The sequence below is a fragment of the Perca fluviatilis genome, chromosome 19 (assembly GCF_010015445.1).
Source record: "Perca fluviatilis chromosome 19, GENO_Pfluv_1.0, whole genome shotgun sequence".
Lineage (NCBI taxonomy): Eukaryota > Metazoa > Chordata > Actinopteri > Perciformes > Percidae > Perca > Perca fluviatilis.
The window spans coordinates 3,275,910-3,298,175 of NC_053130.1; the positions used below are offsets into that span (position 1 = coordinate 3,275,910).

The 22,266-nt window shown below is 39.7% G+C and overlaps 1 protein-coding gene across 1 annotated transcript in view; it reads left to right on the forward strand.

The window, feature by feature from the left end:
- Window positions 1–734: 734 nt before the first annotated feature.
- Window positions 735–22,266, forward strand: part of slc22a15 (solute carrier family 22 member 15) — a 26,643-nt gene continuing 5,111 nt past the window's right edge. Inside the window, exons 1-11 of the mRNA XM_039784388.1 lie at window positions 735–899; window positions 2,713–2,865; window positions 4,054–4,186; window positions 5,249–5,413; window positions 8,707–8,836; window positions 9,880–9,940; window positions 12,300–12,463; window positions 13,516–13,656; window positions 14,271–14,356; window positions 15,457–15,565; window positions 16,252–16,324. Of these exons, the coding sequence (XP_039640322.1) occupies window positions 816–899; window positions 2,713–2,865; window positions 4,054–4,186; window positions 5,249–5,413; window positions 8,707–8,836; window positions 9,880–9,940; window positions 12,300–12,463; window positions 13,516–13,656; window positions 14,271–14,356; window positions 15,457–15,565; window positions 16,252–16,324 (1,299 nt within the window). The 5' untranslated portion in view covers window positions 735–815. The remainder of the gene's footprint in view (window positions 900–2,712; window positions 2,866–4,053; window positions 4,187–5,248; window positions 5,414–8,706; window positions 8,837–9,879; window positions 9,941–12,299; window positions 12,464–13,515; window positions 13,657–14,270; window positions 14,357–15,456; window positions 15,566–16,251; window positions 16,325–22,266) is intronic.

Sequence of the window (22,266 nt, forward strand, 5' to 3'; positions counted from 1 at the left end):
CTATATATGCTATGAATCAACCCGGCCTAACATCTTTTTATGCTCTGTCTCTTGTATTATACGTGGTGTGTTTTGCTTTTATTGTCGTCCTCATTTAGTCACATGCCATCTTGTTGATGAGGCAGACATCAGGAAAAAAAAACACTTGATGCCACTATTTTTTTGTTTATTTACAATAGTTAGCACTTGTGTTTTAATTTGCTGTTTATACAATGTGCCTTATCAATAAATCTGTGACATTGCTATACTGACTGTACTTGTCAATATTTTTTATTGAATGGTTTCAAATATAAAAACAGGCATATATCACTTAAAATTTTACAAATAATTCTAAGCAGCATACACATAAAATACAACATAACTAATTAAATAATAATAAGAAAACATACCAAAACAATACAAAAAAATAAGATAAAATACATTCTGATGAATTAAAATGAATTATAAATGAACTAAATTAATTTTACTTAATTTATAATTCTATTTTAATTTAGGAAAGTGGGGGCTTTAATCAATATATACTTCAAGTAATTCAACAAGTCTCAACGCACTTCTTTTTCCACCTTTTTTAAAGTTTTAAAACAACATTTTAACAATATAATAGTCATTATATATTATTTCACATGATGGCCGAAGGAGTAAAGCGAAGCCGGAAGTGAGCGCAGATAACTCTCGCACGTTCTCTTTCCTCTCTGGTGGTGATGAAGTAGAGCGAAGCCGGAAGTGAGCGCAGATGACTCTCTCACGTCTCTTTCCTCTCTGGCGGTGATGCCAGCAGTGAACCAGAGAGCCGCCGCCAGGCTGCCATACCTGGGATGGATTTAGAAGAAGCTTTTCAAGTTGTCGGCGAGTTTGGACCCTACCAGAAGCGGGCCGTGGCTGTCCTCGTTCTGACACAGGTTAGCGAATATGAAAAAACTATGTTTTTATGTACTAGAAACGAGAAGAGCAGGAAGTGTCCGTGCAATAACAGTCAGTTTAAGCTAACAGCGGGAGCGCTACGTGGCTTAAAAGGCTCCCCGGAGGGCTTTTTAAGCGTTGGACAACAAAACAGTATTTAGAGGTAAAACTTTTTAAAGCTTGAGCTGTCACCACTTGGTTACAATTTAGCTAGGTACGAGCGCAGCAGGTGCACTCTACGGGGTAGAGAACTTTATACCAGAGTTCCTTGAAAAACACGTGGATATTATGGTTGCCTTGTTTATTGGCAAGTTTACAAACAAAGCAGTCAATAACTCAATACCGGTTACATATCTACACGAGCTACTCTTTAATTCGGCACACCATACAAAGCTCGTTTATACATGAATGTATTGTTTCGAACCTCTTATTTCCGCATCGCTTATTAGCTAAGTTAAAATAGCATCCGTGCGCCGGATACCTACATTGACACGCACTGCTAAACATGTCACATTGTTTACATTTATTAAAAGGAAATGGCTCCTATGCATGTCAAATGTATGCCGAATTTATCCCACTATCCCACTTCTCAATTTTTTTTAAGTAATGTCCTAATTCATCTTTATTGTCTCTAATATTAAATGCAATCGCAAATGTCGTCATTTGTAAATGAAGTTTGTCAAAGAACAAAGTTTACACTTACTGGAAGGAAATAGCTCATAGGGTTGGCACACGTATGCCGAATTTATCGCAACACCCTACGTATTCCTAAACTATTTTAAGAAATTCCCGACTTGGTCTGTATTGTCACCTATATCAAATTTAATCTCAAATATTGGCATATTCGAATGAAGCTTGTCAAAGCTTCCTGTATGGTTAAAATAACCCTCCCTATAATGCTGCTTTTTACTTATTAACTTTACAAACTTGAAAACTCGTTAAACCAGACAGCTTTCATTTGAAGCCTGGGGCCAGTGTGTGGTTACCAAGGGTGTAAGTTTGGTTTGAGTAGTCCCTTCCCATTTGAATCCTATTTCCTGTATTTCTACAAACATTTATCGGGACTATGGTGATACAAAATCCGGGAAATAATTAGGGTTGCACCACGATTCAGAAAATGTCACGATTCAATATCGATTTTTAGGCTCAAGATTCGATTCAAAATCGATTTTCGATTCAAAAATTCACAGTATGTAAATGTTGTTACTTTTCCCATGTGATTGCAGTAGACATACAATAAAAATAAAATAAAAAAATAAAAATTATATCTATGTATATATTTTTTAAATAAAAAAATATGAATCAATTTTTGGAATTCTATGAATCGATTTTGAATCGGTAGAGTTTGAATTGTGATACGAATGTGAATCTTTTTTTTTTTTTGCACGCTCCTAGAAATAATTAGGTTAATCATAATGATAAATTCTTCTAGAAAAAGTACTACTAAACTATGTATAAGAAAAAGATGTCTCCACTTTCTTTATTGTTTCAATATAGCCAGTCCTTCCAGAAAAATGCTGAGTTTTTTTGTGATTGTTGCGAGGGAAAAATCCTTGATTTTGCGGCATGTTTTCTTAAAAAATGCGATGGAATATGCGGGATATTTATGCAATTTTATGCGATGAAATTGCGGGAACTTGCAAAAACTGCGGTTTGATGAAAAAAAAGTGATAAATTGTACATCCGGAGAACTCGTGGATGTAAACTACGTGTAGTAGAAGAGTCTCTGAGCAGGTTGGTACTGTCCTAGGGTTACTTATATTGAATTAATATATCATGCACCCCTATGCTGTGGTGGTCTGTGTGTTTCAGGTGTACATGGCCTGTCAGTCGATGCTGATCGTTCTGGTTGGATCTACGCCCGAGTACCGCATCGATCAGCAGGACGGCGGCGCCCCCTCCAGCCAGCAGGAGCTCATCCAGCGCGTCACCTTTACCGAGGACATCGACTCCATCGTGACCGAGGTGAGGCGGCTGAGGTGTATACCGTATGCTGGGGCTGCATAATCCATTACATATATTACGATACAACTTGCGATAAATAAAGGGATATTAAAGTGTACGCAGTTCTGCTGCTTTCAGTATTCTGCTAAAACGCAAGAAAGTGCTCGTTGAATTTAAAACAAATGAAAGGAAATCCTTTCCAAACATTATTTTTAGTGATTCACCGATGTGAAAATTGTGGCGGATACCGATAACCGATATTAATATTGCTGTTATGGCCGATACCGATATTTACCGATGTCGATATCTCTGTATAGAAAACATTTTGTGATTTATTTTCCGAAATGACTGATATTGGGCACCTTTACCTGTGTGCAAAATATGACAATTAATATTGATCGAACCGATACCGATGTGTTTAAAAAAATGACCATATTGGCCGATATTATATCGGCGGCCGATATATCGTGCACCACTAATTATTTTATTGAACAATGAATTGAAAATAAAATGCATCACTCGAGTCAAATTTGACCCATATTCAAGAAGTTTCTTTATCAGAAATTTGGGTTTTCTTTCAACCAAATTGTCAAAACAATAACGTATGGTTCCCTACAACCATTACTCTTCACAAGTAAAATAAAATATTAGCTCAGTACATTCTTTGAATGTGGGTGTTTTATGCCATTTTATAGCATTTGGAGGAATACAATGACAAAATAATATTGAAAAGAGTGACAAAAATGTCAGAAATAGCTGCAAAAACGCGGTGAAAAACAACAAAAAAAACATCAAAAAAAGCGCAGGAAAAATGTGACAAAAACATTGGTAACAAATGACAAAAACAGTTATAAAAAACTTTGGGGAAAAGCGACAGAAGTGTCGAAGAAGAAGACGACCACAATGTTTGTCAATTTTGACCAGGAAAAATAAAAATTGCACGGTCAACAGGAAGACAACACAAGGGTTAACTAACGCAGAAATACTCTGAGTGTTTTTCGATTTAGGTCGCAGCCTTTCACGATTTGTGTTTATTGCGCCAGTTGATATCGTTGATAACGTTAAAAAACCCGATATATTGTGCAGCCCTACTGTGTGCATTAACACTTTTACCCAGCGAAGGCTTCCGATTCAACACCTGGGCTCGATTGTCCAGAAATAAAGCTTCTAATGACTGTAAGCGTCTGCCTGTCTCTCCGTGGTCCCCAGTGGTTCCTCATCAAGCATCAGGCCTATAAGGTCAGTCTAGCCGGGTCGCTGTTCTTCGCCGGGCTTCTGATCGGGAACGTTGTCTTTGGGCCGCTCTCCGACAGGATCGGAAGGAGACCCGTTTACTTGACAGGTGAGGAAAACCACAGACGGCTCTGTCTCCGTGAGGATGCATGCAGAAACATGAAAAAGGCGTCCATAGAGACACCAAACTACCCTTAAAATCCTTCAGATCACATGTGTTAAACTCAAGGCCCCTGGCAGGTTTTGATCAGTTTAGGTTCACGATAAATGTTGGCCCGCCTAGTTGTGCACCAAAACAGAAAGACAGGAAACTGTTTTTCGAATGGCAACGACACGACACTTAGAGCAGAATTTGGTAGATTTGCTGACTTTGAGACTCCCAGAAATTCCCCTGAAGCAGAGTTGTCAAAATTAAAAGCTGGGAAACAGGTTGCTCTTGTGAGTCAACTTCTAAAATGTAATCTTTGTTTTTTGAAGATTTCTAAGGAACTATTTTGTGCTCTTTTTTTTAGGACTTTATGTGGACCAAACTGTGAGTGAGAAGACTATATGAGACATGGAATAATACAGTCAAAAGTAGTGCTGCTTAGTCGACTAATCGGTCGTTTTGGTCTTAGTCAGCTTAGATTTCTTTAGTCCATTAGTCATGTTTGATGTCTTTTTTTCATGCTGAATGACTTATTTCCAAGAAACGTACGAGCTCATCTCTGGTAAACACAAGAATTAAGGGTTGACATTTTACCTAATAGATATCACCGTGAAACCTACTTTGATTACTTTCATTAAGGCAATTTTTTGTTGTATTACACGTTTTCTGAAATGTGTTTTAAATATGCAAAGGAGGCATTATCTTATGCAAAATATGCATCCTTTTGCATGACTCTTTGCGGAGATTTACAGATCTGTTGATTAAATCAGCTGATCGATTAGTCGATACAGTTGAATGACGAAAAAACGAATAAGAATTTCTTCAATCGAACACAGCCCTAGTCAAAAGATATATGATAAATAAATAAAAGCATTAAAATAAACTCTCCATGTATGGCCCTTGATGCAATTCTCCTTTTCCAGTGTGGCCCTCTGGGAAGTTGAGTTTGACACCCCTGCTTTAGATTCTCAGGGAGGACACTGCTCCTTCCTCGTTCTCCTCATCTGTTTCTCTTTCTTCCAGGTCTGTTTTTTGAGGTGATTTTTGGTTACTTGACCGCGGTGGCGCCCAGCTATGAGGTCTTCGCCGTGTCTCGTCTCCTGGTCGGCCTGATGAACGGCGGCATCGGCCTCGTCTGCTTCGTTCTCACTCAGGAGTACGTGGGCAAGTCCTACTGGGCCATGACCGGTACGGAAACCCCAAAATAATCCCATCATGCAGCACTCTGTGCGATGTCTTGGTTTTTACCTGTTGCCTATCTATGCCGACCAAACACAGTCTGACTCCATCTCACATCTAAAGACAATCTGTCTTAACCCTCCTGTTGTTCTCGGGTCAAATTTGACCCATTTTTAAAAAGTTTCCATGTCAGAAATTTGGGGTTTCTTTCCACCAAATTGCCAAAGAAACTAACGTGGATGGTTCCATACAACCATTACTCTTCACAGGTAAAAGAAATGATCAGTTCACTACTTTTATTGAATTTGGGTGTGTTATTTAATTTTATACCATTTGAAAAGAAAAGACAAAAGAACTTTGAAAAAAGATGACAAAGATTTTGGAAAAAGCTTCAAAAAAACCTTGGAAGAAATCAACAAAAACATCAAAGAAAATTGCAGAATTTTTTTTTGGGAAATAGTGACAAGAATCACTGAAAAATCTACAAAAACATAAAAAAAATTGCTGAAAAAAAATCTACAAAAACGTCAGAAATTATGACAAAAAAAATCGCTGAAAAGAATCTACAAAAATGTCAAATTATGACAAAAAAATCGCTGACAACAATGTCGAATAGTGACAAAAAAACCTGACAAAAACATCGGGACAAAAAACGTTTTCATTTAAAATTTTGATCCAGAAAAAAACAAAAAGCTGCTGGTCGACCGGAAGACAACACGAGGGATAATGTCACAAGACAGGGGACCTCGAATGGTCACAATTTTCAAAACTACAACTGGTTTCTTTTTGAAAAACTTAACCAAGCTAGCTCGCTGCTGCTGCTAGCGTTAGCTGGTAACTTAAGGGACAGTCTGCAGATGTTCTGTTGTGCCGTACATGCAGATGAACGCCAGTATTGTAAAACTCCAGTACTGTAAAACTCTGTTGGATGATTTGCTTCAGCATTGAAAACCCACAACCTTAGCGGTTAGCTTAGCACAATTGCCATAGCAACCATAAACAACACTGTCTCAAGCCATTTTGCTGCTTCCTGTTTGTTTATAGAATAGAAAACACTTTATTGTGCACGAGCATAATGCTACAATCTGTTGCTTCACAACACAAACATTTAACAGAAAAAAACACTCTAAATTGACATTAAAATCAACATAAAAACATAAGATCATCAAAGTGTTTTAGGACATGAAAGGAAGAACACATATGACTTTACAGACAATACGACAGCTTAATAAGTGACTGTAATAACTAAAGTGCAGAATGTGCTGGGGTAATTATTGCACTTTGCTCTCTGTTGTGCTAAGATTTCCTCTGAGTTCAGCAGCTTGATAGACGTTGGGATAAACGAGAACTTCAAAGTCTGTTTGTTTTACATCTCGCCACGCAGATTTTTTCTCCCAGACGGCAGAAGTTCATATTGAGGAAAGAGAGGGTGTAGACCAGGGGTCACCAACACGGTGCCCGCGGGCACCAGGTAGCCCCCAAGGACCACATGAGTAGCCCTCAGGCCTGTTCTAAAAATGAAAATTGAATATTGATATTATCTGTTTCCCACCTTGTTAAGTCATTGTTGATAATTATTGTGAGAAATCATTAACCTGATCAGTGTCTTCACATAGATGAGCATCATTAATCATTAATAATCATATATAACTGAAGGCAAACTGAGCTAATTTGTTATTTCAGAAGAGTGTATCAAACTGGTAGCCCTTCGTATGACTCAATACCCAGGAAGTAGCTCTCAGTTTAGAAAAGGTTGGTGACCCCTGGTGTATTGAGTCTGCAGTAAGGGCTCCTGCACACTGCCTGCGTGGTGCGAGCGTGTCAGCTGCGTGGCGTGTCCGTTTTTATTTCGGCTACCATGGTAACAGGTTAGAGCTTACGCACTGCCTGCGTGACGCGAAAACGCGTGCATGCTAGAAACAGGACCGAGGCCTATTTTTCACGCGACACGCTAGCGTGTTGGAAGTGTTTCCAGGCAACATAGAATAGGAAAATATGTTTATATGTCATTGTGACACAAATGCATTTAATAAATGACATTTTGATGTTTGAAAGTCTCGAGGTTTTGATATAAATGCAGATATATAAATGTAATTAAAAAAATAATGATAAATAATTATCGATTTTTCTAATATTGCACCTGTCAATACAGATGAAATATTCTGGAGCCTAGGTTGCCGTCAATACTGCCGACATTGTCTTTGCTGTAATCAGATCAGTATATATTTATGTTTAACATGAAGTATACTACTGCTTGAGTGCAGTAAATTTCCACAACATCAATGTGTACAGACAAGGCTAGCAGCAGCAGCGCTGCGTCAGACACATTTCTGGTGTTCCTAGACATAGAAAACGCCACGCAGCCGCCACGCCACGCTCACGCCACACAGCCAGTGTGCAGGAGGTCCTAATATTTCCTGACTGCTCTTACAGACTCTGTGTGGGCTTGTACTCTCTCCTCCCTACTATCCTCGTAGCTGTCTTGTATGTTGTTGACGATGTTCATGTGATGTAACTTCACCACCAAGACTTTAAAGCTGTTCCATCACTGTTGGATTTCTGTTAGAGATGCACCGATTACGACCTTCTCGGCCGATTCTGATTTTCTTTGAGTTAGGCCGGCCGATACCGATTTTAGCCGATTCCGATTTCATTTTTTCTAACCACTTTACAGCACACACAAATATTAATTTTCTATCTTTTCTTTAATAGAACATGTTGTTGAACAGATAATGGATCACTATATAATAGAACTATATAAATTACTCCTGGTGTGGGACATTCACACACATCTAAAAGGTCAATGTTAGAACCATTTCCTTCTTTTCACATCCAATATCACACTAAAGTGAAAGTAAATGTGATTTTTGGTTTTTGGTGTCGTCCCTCCACGCCCTACTGTCTCCTTGCAGGTGTTGCATGTTGCAAACTTATCTTCTGCTCACACGCTGAAGAATGTCCAAACAGCTGACATGCTGCAGGTTAACTCACCAGGTTCCCTACATGTGGGAGAATGGCGCCGACGCGCTTCACACCGCGAGCGGGTACGCGCCACACACAGCGGAGAAGTTGATAGAAAGGAAAAAGAGACCGTGTGCTGTGGCGTCCGTGTGTGCGTGCGTCCTTGAGAACTGTAACTCGTGTAACTTCTGTTGTCAGTTAATTGAAGCGTTGACCGGCATGAAATCGGCATATGTCAGACTGACCTGCTGCTCGCCGGTCGTGGCCGAGCACGTGAAAGCCGGTCACCGGCCGCTCTATCGGTGCATCTCTAATTTCTGTTTATTTATTTCCTCCTTCAGGGACGTTGACCAGCATGAGTTTTGCGATCGGCATCGCCCTGTTCGGAGCTCTGGGATACTTCGTCCGGCCGTGGAGGAACCTGGCAACCGTGGCGAACTCGTCCGGTGTCCTGTTCTTCCTGATGTCTGTGTGAGTAAAGCGAGCGGTATATCCGCCGTTCCCGACCTATCGCACGACAATGTGACTCGCCGTACCGATTTTATGCTCGCGCGTGGTGGTCGCGACACTAGCTGCAGTCTTCTCCTGAACAGAGGGGGCGCTAATGAGGAAAGGCTACCAACTTTTGCTATTTCTACGGACTAGAAGAAGAAGAAGAAGAAGAAAAAGGTAAACAACGGCAGAACTGGCAGCAGCATTGACGTCAATGCTTCGATTTGATTGGATGAGCTACTTGGTGGGATCGAGCCTTTCATTCGCCCTAAAAGAACTCATCTTAACCCAGTAAGTATAATGAGAGACTTGCAGTCACTTTGAGAGTCCTGGCATCCTGTTGTCGGCGAACTCGTCCATGCTTCCTGTTTCTGCTTTGTCGTGCGCCGCTGAAAACAATCGAGTGGTGCACGATCTCTTAAATCCTGGCGCGCCAGCGAGATCTACGTCATTTTGACGTCACATTGTCGCTAGACAGGTCGGGAACGGCGACTGTAAAGAGGTCTTTACAAACCGTCAGAGACATGAGTCAACACCTGCTGTCACTTGTGTAGCTACACTTAAAATACACAACATGTTCTGTTGTATCAAATTCTCTCATACAAAGCTGCTCAGGTAGTAAACTTCTGAAAACGTAGAAAATAACTTCAGAAATGTTGAAATATGCAACCAAAACATCAGAGGGGAAAAAGCGACAAAAAAATGTCGTCTAACGCGACAAACGTCAAAAAGTTAGTTATCTTTGGGCGCCTGGGTAGCTCACCTGGTAGCGCGCGCCCATATATAGCGGTTTACTCCTTGACGCAGCGGCCGTAGGTTCAACTCCGACCTGCAGCCCTTCACTGCATTTTGTTCCCCCTCTCTCTCCCCTTTGTCTAATATGTCCTATAGAAATAAAGGCCTAAAAATGTCCGAAAATAAAGTTAGTGACCCTTTAACTGTGACCTTTTTAAACTCAATATCCAGGGAAACCTATCAGTGCAGACCCAATAATCTCTCCTGTCGTCTTTCTTTTCCTGCAGAAGTCTTCCAGAGTCTCCTCGCTGGCTGTATTCTCAGGGTCAGACGGAGCGAGCTGAAGAGGTAAAATATATTACTACACTTAAAAAGCCACACACTGCACAGAAAAATAGTTTCTTTGAAAGTATATTAATACTAATGCGATGTCTGGGTACGTCTTACGTTTGTCTAGTTGGTTTCTGCTCCCAGGCTTTGGGACAGCCTCCCATCCCACATTAAGCACATTTAACCTATTGTTGATTTAATTCCGTCTCCTAACTTCAATAAGAGAAGAGAAGAATTTATTGTCTCCAATCGGAGAAGTTCGTCTTGGGCAGTCGAGAGAACAGAAAATGACGACCCATCGCACACAAACTCACAGTAAACTCACAGTAAACACGCAGTAAACTCGCAGTAAACTCGCAGTAAACACACAGTGAACATGCATGAAACCTAAGCATGCATTAGTGTTAATTTCGTCAGACGAGACGAGACTAAATATGTTCGTCAACGACCTTTTTTTCCATGACTAAGACGAGACGATGACGAGACTGCGCCAATGTCCAAAAAACGCTGACTAAGACTAAATTAACATGCATTATTGTTGACGAAAAAAGACGAGACTAAAATGTTTTGCATAAAATAAAAACTAAGATAAAATCTCTCTTCATTTTCGTCTACAATCGTCTCTACTTTTTCATCATGAGATAGAATATTCAGCTGTTACCGAGACCCGGTGCTACGGCACCGACAGGCGCCCTAACGACCGTTATCTACCGGACCGAATAGCCTGCGCTTCTCTCTGATGCTCCTAAACGGACGTTAGAGTCAACCGAAACATCGCTGCATGGGGCGCTAGTTAACACTACACTTGGCAGCAGGTAATGTTAGCATACCGTTAGCTAGTTAACACTTGACTTGACAGCAGGTAACGTTAGCCTACCCTTAGCTAGCAGTTGGATTTAACACAGTTAAAATGCTGACAGCTAAACGGTGTAAAGGTTTGTCTCTATTTCCAACACGAGACGTACGACAGTCTGCAGCTGCCGTTGTCTGAAAAACAACACATGTTGCGTTCACTTGAAATACGCCTCGCCAGTTTCGTGCTGCATTTATTTTATCGTAAAATGTAAAATATCCTTTCCTCATGCAGTGGTTGTTTTTGTCGTTTACTGGTGAAATAAGGAAGAGGCTCAATATTTATATAACTTTATAGCATTTATTTATTTTTATAACTATTTGACTTAAATGGTTATCAGAAATAATTTATTTAAAAAAAGACTAAAATGTTTTGACTAAAACTTGACTAAAATGGCGAGACTTTTAGTCGACTAAAACTTGACTAACAAAAATTTTTGGCACAAGACTAAGACTAAATTTAAAAATAGGTGACAAAATTAACACTAGCATGCATTAACTCATCATATGCGTTCAATGAACATCTGATACACCTCACAAATGAATTGCTGGATAGGGATGTAACGATGCACTCAACTCACGATTCGATACAATTCAGGATTTTGAGTTCAGGATTATTTTATTTAATTTTTTTACAGAAAGAGCTGCAGACAAATGCCTGAAAAATATTCCTTTATTTCTATAAACTGTGCAAAACAACAGATGTGTGCTCTTATTAACAGTGACACTGTAATTTTATTTTTTATCTTAACCCTCGTGTTGTCCTCCCTGGGAAAATGAACACTTTTTTTCGACACATTTTTCGATGCTTTTTTAAACCTTTTTTGAATTTTTTTTGTTGCTTTTTAAAACATTGTTATAGCCTTGTTTGACGCTTTTTTTCAAAGCTTTATTCTGCTGTTTTCTAGGCTTTCAATGCCTTTCGTCGCTTTTTTCAATGTTTTTGGCGCTTTTCTCACTTTTATGTCATTTTAGTCAACCTTCTTTGACGTTTTAAGCATTTCAATTGCAAAGAGCGCTGCGTTGGACCATCCATGTTATTTTTTGGGCAGTTTTGTTGAATGAAACCCACATTTCTGATATAGAAAACATTGAAAATCGGTCAGACTTGACCCGAGGACAACAGGAGGGTTAAATAACAAAAGTTAAATAAAAATCTACAGGATTTTAAAACAAATCCCAAAACAAAATATAATAAATAATAAGTTAACAAATCTCTTGAAACAAATAAACTAAGAAGACGTAGTGTCGTCTGAAGTCAGACAAGTGAATTCTAAAGTAGATTACGCTTTAGGACGTTCAAAAACGGCATTGAAATTCAGTTTTTATCTCAGTTGAATGTCATTTTTACACATTTACATCCATTTTTAACTGATCCACGATGCATCGTTACATCCCTAGTGACTACCAGAAGTTTTTACCAGTTACAACCCTTTACTAAAACCTTTTTGGGGTGGCGCCAAAAATTTGTCTATGCAGAAAAAACCCTGATATTGTCCGTCTTGTGTTCGTCTTGTGTTTATAGGTTATGCGCTACGTGGCGCTGAGGAACGGCAACGCTGTCAACAACCTGACGTTACAACGCGTGGGTTCTGCTAAAGGCGGGAGCCGTGCCAACCGAGCGGGCGTCCTGCAGCTGGTGATCCATCCGGTCCTCCGTCTGAGGACCATGGTGCTCATGTATGTCTGGTGAGTGTGCCGCGACATATTCTGACGGCTTTTAGGTGCAACTATTATGTCTATTTTTGTTTTATTCTCAGGGGGGCCAGCCAGGAAATATTCTGGCAAAGTTTTAAAGTCAACAACACACTCGAATGTCAGCCAACACAAAGGATGTACGCCTTTTTTTTTTAAGTAAAACTAATTGCTCATACAACCGTAAAGGAAAATTTGACGTTTGAACTTAAAGGGTAACTAAATATTTTCAATATGGAGCCTATTTTCTTATGTATTTGTGTCTAAGTGCCTGATGGGAACAACAATCTTTGACATTGGTCCAGTATTAAGCGAGATCGCTGCAGTCGGCAGCGGAGAAACGATGTAAGTTAATAGGGCAATAGTCCAGCTTGTATTTACCTTCACAAAAGTGCTCGTTTTGCCGCTGACAGACTCAGATTATTATTCTAAGTGTCTGACAACATTATGGAAAGGATTTCTAAGGAGGTCGACTTTTCTGTTAAAGAGTAAGATCCTTTTTTAAAACATAAAAACATCCGCGAAATTGCGTTCGCTAAACCCACCAGACTCCATGTTAATAAACAGTAATTTTAGCATCGTAGAATACACTTCATTCAAAGTCGACAGAAACAAAATAAAACTATGAAAAGCCGTTTTAGATCGTCTTTCCACTTTTCCAACCATCACAACTCTAGTTTTGGTTGAAATAAACACATAGTTTACTGATTTACATGTGAAAATATGTTGGCTCTATACACGCTAAAAGTATTTTTAAATTATAGCTATTTTAAACGGAGTCTGGTGGGTTTAGCGCTAGCGACTTCAGAGCTGTTTCTGGTTAAATACAAAGGTCTTGAAGAGGTTTTAAAGGTCTATCTCTGGAGGGATCCTTTCCGCGGCACGGTTTACACAAAACCAGCTCCTCAGCGGGGAAAGGACGAGGCAGGATGTGCTTCTAGAAACGGATAAAACAAGGTGCGGCTGAGCATGCTGCACATCTTAAGTTGTACAAAAAAAAAACAAATGAGATATAACCAATAAAACCAGAGTGCTGTGTGTTGCAGGTATGCATGCAGCCTGGTGTACTACGGTCTGACTCTGGGGGCCAGTGAGACGTCCGGTAGCCGTTATCTTAACGTAGCGATGTACGGCCTGGTGGAGCTGCCCGCCTACCCGCTCTGCATGTACTTCATCAACAAAGACTGGTGAGACACAACTTTTATAAAATAATCTCTTAAATCGAGTTATATAAGGTCTTAACTTTCTGCAGTACTTCTTCATCGGCTGATTTGTACTTTTCCTCAGCTGTGTTCAGTTTGTCTTGTTTTTGTCGGCTTTGTTTTTTTGTTTGGCTTAAAGAAAGGTGATAAAAGTTTTTTTAAAAACTCCTCCCACCCAGCCAATCACCTTTTCACCCTGCTGCCCTCTGGGAAGTGATACAGGTCCATGAAGGCCCACGCATCCAGACATATGAACAGTTGTTACCCATGTGCCATAAAGGAACTGAACACTAACAAATAATGGTGCAGTAGCAGTCTTTCTGCAAATACAAATGTGCAATATCTGACTTTTATTATTGTATTTACTAGATTTATTGTTTTTATTCTGTGTCTTTTGCCTTTTATAAGGGTACTTGTCATTTTATTTGTGTACCACTGAAGAAATGGCGTTGGACAGCTGCTGTCCAATGACAATAAAACGTATTCTATTCTATTATTATTATAGTATTCTAAAAGCCCGAGGCAGACAGCGTTGTGAGGTGTCCTGGTTAAAGCCTCCACTGAGTTGAGTTGCTGTGTGTGTGTGTCTTTTGTTGCAGGGCTGGCAGGAGGAAAAGCATGGCCAGTTTCCTGTGTCTGGCTGGCTCCGCCTGCCTCTGCACCATGTTCATCCCCGAAAACTCAGGTGAGACCGGGACGTCCGTCCACGTGTGCAGAGGAATACACTAGGCTTCGGGGCGTGTGTCGAGGCTTGTATCGTTTTAGACAAATGACGTCATTGATAACATCCGAAGCCTCGCTGCTAGTAGGGCTGGGTACCGAACGTCGATACTTTTATGGTATCGAAAAAAAATTCTTTATCTTTCGGTGCCAAATTTCCGTTCCAAAAGCGTCTTAGCGTGTAAGTGCAAGCTTATCTGTCCTCTCTGCATATTGACACAGAGCGGAGCTCCGACCGACACACACACACACACACACACACACACACACACACACACACACACACACGGAGAGGTGCTGACGGAGTAAACTGTCTGCTGTTTTGTTGAAGTCACAGAGAGTCACAGTTGGTTTCAAGTGTGGTTACAGTTTTTTAAAGCTTCACGCCAGACAGCGTTTGCTGCGATGTGATATTAATGGCGAGCCGAAAGCGGTCGCTGTGCTGTTGCCGTTACACTTCCTCTTAGACAAGCAGGCACAACGGTGGTTTCTCTGCCCTGGTGACTGACTGACAGGCTGAGCTTGTAAGGCAAGGCACTTTTATTAATGTTACTCTGAATGAGCAGTTTTACCAGAATTTTTTAATTTTGATAACTGTTTTGATTCACAATTAAGGTGGAAAATAAAAGCTTTGTGTTTAATTTATTTTTGTTGATGTTGAAATGGATTTTAAAACATATGGTATTGAAAAAGGTATCGTTAGGAATCGTTATCGAAACTGAGGTATCAAAATTGGCACCGGATCGAAAGATTCTGAACGATACCCAGCCCTAGCTGCTAGTCCGTGCGACCTTCCAGACAGATAGTCTAGCTAGCTGTCTGGATTTACCCTGCAGAGATCTGAGGAGCAGTTAACCATAGTCCTCATAAATCCACCAGAGGTTAGAACGCCAACACAGAGACAGAGGAAGGTAACGGACATCCGGCCGAAAAAAGGGACATCCAGCGGCACCGGAGCAACCCCGGAAGTGGAACATCGTGGATACAGACTAGCGTGGCCATTATGGTCATGAAGTTCCTTGTGAGTTCTCCGAAACACGTTAAATCTTTCCTTTGTGTTTGCAGGCACCGTGCTGAGCGTGACGTCGTTTGCACTAGTGGGGAAACTGATGGTCAGCGCAGCGTTCAACATCGCCTACGTCTACACCTCTGAACTTTACCCAACAGTTGTCAGGTGAAACTAACAACACACAGTCTGCATGTTGGTCTATTCACACACACATCACACTGGGGGACTGCATTGGTATCGGGATCCCACGGGACCCAACGCAAATCTCGCGAGAGCGGGCGGTTTTAAGGGGGGCTGCTGCTCCTGATCAGTTCTGTAACTGATCCGACTGAACTTAATTTCGCTACTTATTACCGACAGGTATGCAAATTTATTAACTAGTTTCCCTGTGGGAGGGGAGAAGACACAAAAGAAATGTTAAATCTATTGACAATCAATTTCAATGTTCGTGGTGCGGGTGGGACGCGACACACAAGCTGCGGGAACAGGCGGTAATGGTCCGAAATCCACCGGGAGCGGGCAGGAGCATTGTCCTCTGGTCAAATTTGACCCGCTTACAAAAACTATGACAAAAGAACATTGAAATAAAGTGACAAATGTTGTAAAAAGCTACAAAAACGCAGGAAAAAGTCGACAAAAACATTTTTTTTGGGGGGAAATTTGAAAGAAAGTGACAAAAACGTCAAAGTGTAGAAAAAGAACAACAAAATGTTGAAATTTCGACCCAGAAAAACACAAAGTTGCATGGGAAGACAACACAAAGGATAAAGAAAGGCTCTACACCACGCTGCCTGACATTGATCTAGTGTGCTTTGTCAAAAAAAAAAACAGGCTTTCTTTTGTGTTTTCAGGAACGCGGGTCTGGGAGTTTGTTCCATGTCGTGCAGAGTCGGAGGAATCCTTGCACCGTTTGTTCCTTCCATGGTAAGAACGGGTTTGTTTGCAGCTTAATGAACAACCGTACACATTTTCCTCTTTTGGCAGAACATGAGCCAACACCAGCAAGCACTTCATCTCAGTCACTGTAAGTGTAGATCTGAAGGGGGCATTCAGAAACATGAGACCTTTTATTGAGCCTTTATTAGGAGCCAGAGGGACTGGGTAGTAAATGTTTTCTTGCAACGAAGAGAATAAAAGATTTTAACCCTCCCGTTGTCCTCGGGTAAAATTTGACCCATTTTCAAAGAAATTTGGGTTTTTTATAACCAAATTTTCAAAGAAAAAGTAACGTGGATGGTTCCCTACGACGCTCTTCACAAGTAAAATAAATGATCAGTTCCCTTCTTTCATTGAATTTGGGTGTTTTATTCAATTTAATAGCATTTGGAGAAAAGAAATCCTAAAAGAATGTTGAAAAATGAGTCATAAATGTCAGAAAAATATTCACTAAACGTGGGAAAGATATCGACAAAGACATCGGGAAAAGTGACAAAAACCTTGGTGTTAAATCTCTTCTTAAAGCCCGGGAAGCACAGGGCCGATTATCGGCCGGTGGACAGTCTGGCGAGGTCAGTGACTCGAGTCTGTTCGGTGTGTCCCGCGCCGTCGTCAGTCTGTTTCAGTTTGAAAAAAAGCAGAAATTTTGAATTATTTTGACTTAGAATAATTAAGATCAGAGGATGTTGAGTGAATCACAGACTGGTTTATATCAAAGTTTGGTCGGGATGCTGCCATGAAATTAAATAAATCAACCAACATTCAGTGGAAGTAATCACAAATCTTACCCGTGAAGAACATGGATGTATGGATGTACAGTACAGGCCAAAAGTTTGGACACACCTTCTCATTCAATGTGTTTCTTTATTTTCATGACTATTTACATTGTAGATTGTAAATAGTAGATCACTGAAGGCATCAAAACTATGAATGAACACATGTGGAATTATGTACTTAACAAAAAAGTGTGAAATAACTGAAAACATGTCTTATATTTTAGATTCTTCAAAGTAGCCACCCTTTGCTTTTTTTGATAACTCTGCAAACCCTTGGTGTTCTCTCAATGAGCTTCATGAGGTAGTCACCTGAAATGGTTTTACCTTCACAGGTGTGCCTTGTCAGGGTTAATTAGTGGAATTATTTCCCTTATTAATAAAAAACAAGCGGGTGGCTACTTTGAAGAATCTAAAATATAAGACATGTTTTCGTTATTTCACACTTTTTTGTTAAGTACATAATTCCACATGTGTTCCTTCATAGTTTTGATGCCTTCAGTGAGAATCTACAATGTAAATAGTCATGAAAATAAAAGGAAACGCATTGAATGAGAAGGTGTGTCCAAACTTTTGGCCTGTACTGTGTATGTTGTCTGGGTTCCATCCAACGTACATGCATGCATCCAGGTTATTTTTGGAGCATTTTGGTTGAAAGAAACTGTAATGGCAAAATTACCTTTTTAAACATGATTATTTTTTTTATATATTCTTCTACATTTTGTGTTAAACTTAGATTCTCCAGGTGGAACAGCTGAGATCGTAAACCTTGGTGCCACTTGGAGCTATTTTCTTTTGAGTTTTAGCAGATAAGGGTTAAAATACAACCATAAACAAGTATGAACTGTGTCTCTTAGACACATTCTTTCTGTCCCTGGCAGCTGAGATTAACAGCTGTTGTGACTCGTCTTAAAACGGGGGCAGAAGGGAAGGTTGTAAAGAGGTTTCAAACTGTTTATGGTGTTTTGTTTGCTCCTGCTAAAAATATTAGGAGGAGGGCTGTCTCTGACTGCTTATCCTATATAATGTTGTACTGAATTTTAGTTCACTCGAACACACTTTCCACTAGGGGTTGGGGGAAAAAATCGATACAGCATAGTATCGCAGTATTTTCCGTGGCAATACTGTATCGGTACACAGACGCCAAGTATGGATGTATTATTATATATGTGTTGGTCAGTTTGTCTGCTTTACAATCACATTTTGCAGCACTAAAATTGAAGTGAGATGAACAAAATATAAATCCGTTTCCTTTTGAGGACATAATTTGAAATTGGGAAACATTTGAAGTTGGAAAAAAGGTAATGCATTGCAGTATATCGCGGAATATTGCAATATCTTTAAAATCACAATAATATCGTATCGTGACGTAAGTATTGTGGTGATATCGTATTGTGAAGCCTCTGGGGATTCACATCCCTACTTTCCACTGTGCTGATGTACTTGTGGAACTGTGTTCCTATATTTGCAAATATAAAAAAATACTCAAAGACCAATCTTTGGTTTCATTCACAAATAGTCTTTATTTGTTGCATCTTGAAAAACCCTCCGGCTGCAACAGAAACTTCCTCGACAAAACCCATATTTCTGATATAAAAAACTGTCTCAAATTTGACACGAGGACCACACAAGGGTTAAAGCATAACTCTCGCCAAAATAGTGGTCCCTAATACTGTATCTGAAGTCTCTTTTTATATAGGCCTTAGTGGTCCCCTAATACTCTATCTGAAGTCTCTTTTATATAGACCTTAGTGGTCCCCTAATACTGTATCTGAAGTCTCTTTTATATAGGCCTTAGTGGTCCCCTAATACTGTATCTGAAGTCTCTTTTTATATAGACCTTAGTGGTCCCCTAATACTGTATCTGAAGTCTCTTTTATATAGACCTTAGTGGTCCCCTAATACTGTATCTGAAGTCTCTTTTATATAGACCTTAGTGGTCCCCTAATACTGTATCTGAAGTCTCTTTTATATAGACCTTAGTGGTCCCCTAATACTGTATCTGAAGTCTCTTTTATATAGACCTTAGTGGCCCCCTAATACTGTATCTGAAGTCTCTTTTATATAGGCCTTAGTGGTCCCCTAATACTGTATCTGAAGTCTTTTATATAAGACCTTAGTAGTCCCCTAATACTGTATCTGAAGTCTCTTTTATATAGACCTTAGTGGTCCCCTAATACTGTATCTGAAGTCTCTTTTATATAGACCTTAGTGGTCCCCTAATACTGTATCTGAAGTCTCTTTTATATAGACCTTAGTGGTCCCCCTAATACTGTATCTGAAGTCTCTTTTATATAGGCCTTAGTGGTCCCCTAATACTGTATCTGAAGTCTCTTTTATATAGGCCTTAGCGGTCCCCTAATACTGTATCTGAAGTCTCTTTTATATATAGACCTTAGTGGTCCCCTAATACTGTATCTGAAGTATCTTTTATATAGACCTTAGTGGTCCCCTAATACTGTATCTGAAGTCTCTTTTATATAGGCCTTACTGGTCCCCTAATACTGTATCTGAAGTCTTTTATATAGACCTTAGTAGTCCCCTAATACTGTATCTGAAGTCTCTTTTATATAGACCTTAGTGGTCCCCTAATACTGTATCTGAAGTCTCTTTTATATAGACCTTAGTGGTCCCCTAATACTGTATCTGAAGTCTCTTTTATATAGGCCTTAGTGGTCTCCTAATACTGTATCTGAAGTCTCTTTTATATAGACCTTAGTGGTCCCCTAATACTGTATCTGAAGTCTCTTTTATATAGACCTTAGTGGTCCCCTAATACTGTATCTGAAGTCTCTTTTATATAGACCTTAGTGGTCCCCTAATGCTGTATCTGAAGTCTCTTTTATATAGACCTTAGTGGTCCCCTAATACTGTATCTGAAGTCTCTTTTATATAGACCTTAGTGGTCCCCTAATACTGTATCTGAAGTCTCTTTCCTCCGAAATTCAGTCCCACAATGAGCTTTCCTTAGGATGTGCCATTTCTGTGTCTTTAGCTATTGAGGACCGTGCAACCTTTTAGTTTTTCTGGGTAAAAATGTAAACTTTTTTCTAAACATTTTGTTTGTCTTTTTTGTCACTTGTCCCGACGTTTTTGAAGTTTTTTCCCGACATCTTTGTCCTTTTTCTTTTTTTTTAAACGTTCTTTCATGATTCTTTTTTTTTTTTTTTTATGCTATCAAATTAAACACCCGACTTCAATGAAAGTAGTGAACTGATGATGTAATCTACCTGTAAGCAGCGTCGTAGGGAACCATCCACGTTATTTGTTTTTGACAATTTGGTTGAAAGAAACCCAATTTTCTGAAGTAGAAACTTTTTAGAAAATTGGAAAATTTGACTCTGAGGACAACGGGAGGGTTAAATCATAAAAAAATCATTGAGGGCAATTTCATCACAAATTTGGATTTCTTTCAAACAAATTGTCCAAAAAAGTAATGTGGATGGTTCCATACAACGCTCTTCACAAGTAAGTACACTCTTCATTGAATTTGGGTGTTTTTTATTCTATTTTATAGCATTTGAAACAAAAGAAAAGCCAAAGGAACGTTGAAAAAAAGTGACAAAAATTGGAGTAAAAAACTTGACAAAACATCAGGAAAAGTGACAAAAACGTTGAAAAAAAAGTTTGTAATCCTGGTTTTAAACTGACCGATAGGTACACTTGTGTGTTTATAAAATATTCCAAGTGTGTGCGGTCTTCCCATATTTAGTGTTTGCAGCATATAAATAGTAAATAGGACAGCGTTGCATTGCGTTGTGTGAACAACTGAAAGTAGAAGAACTGAACAGTAGACCCAGGTTTAATAAATAAAAAGCTAAATAGGTGAGAGCTAAGTCAGGAGAAACTTTTGGAGTCCCTCAGACTTTGACCAGCGTTAACACATGAATGATTCCAGGAAGCTGAAACCTTTTAACATTGTTCGGGTCAGTTCCTTTTCTATAAAGTGGAAATACTGGCAGGTTATTGATGTAGAAACCTGCTGGACACGACAAACCAGTATAGGGGAAAAACAAAGAAGTCTAAAGACAAGGTCCCCTTTGTGGAGATGGTTTCAGACTCAACAAGGAAGTACATTTGTTTGTTTTGCAAGAATGAACAATAATTTAATAATAAAACAGCTTCATCATGCAAATGTACTTCCTCTTTCTAGTTAACTGATTATACTTATATACTTATATGATATACCCGCGGGGTCTTAAAAGTATTACATTTCCATCAATCGTTTATTTATTACAGAGAAAACCACTAATGTTACTACTGCTCTTTAATATCGACAGTATGAACAACACACATACACACACAGACACACACACACACACACACACACACACACACAGACAGACACACACGCATATAGAGAGACAGACACACAAACATACAGACACACACACAGACCGACACACACACATACATACAGAGACAGACACACACACACACACACAGACACGCACACACAGAGAGACACACACACAGACACACATACAGAGACACGCACACACAGAGACACGCACACACAGAGACACACACACACAGAGACACACACACAGAGATATACACACACAGACAGACACAGACACACAGACACACACACACACACACACACACACACACACACACACACACACACACACACACACACACACACACACACACACACACAAGAGAGAGACATGCACACACAGACAGACACAGAGAGACACAACACACACACACACACACACACACACACACAGAGACAGACACCCACACACATACATACAGGGAGACAGACACACACACACAGAGACACGCACACACAGAGAGAGACGCACACACACACACAGAGACAGACACACAACACAGACAGACAGACACACACACACGCAAAAAGCATTACATTTAGTTTACGAAGGTTTTAAATCTGTTTTCGTCCTTTCTAAGGATTAAATATAATAATGCCATGACGTCACGAATAAACTTTGTGCGGGTAACGTTTAAGTTTTCTTTTGTATTTTTAGTTTTGTAGCATAAGACCTCTAAATGGGACAACTATTGTATTCATTTCTTATTCTTTATTTCATAAAGGACAACACATTAATTAACATTTCTATGAATGTGCCAGTGTTAACCAGCCGGGCTAATGTTCAGCTGTAGTCCTTTGGCCAGACGATGTTA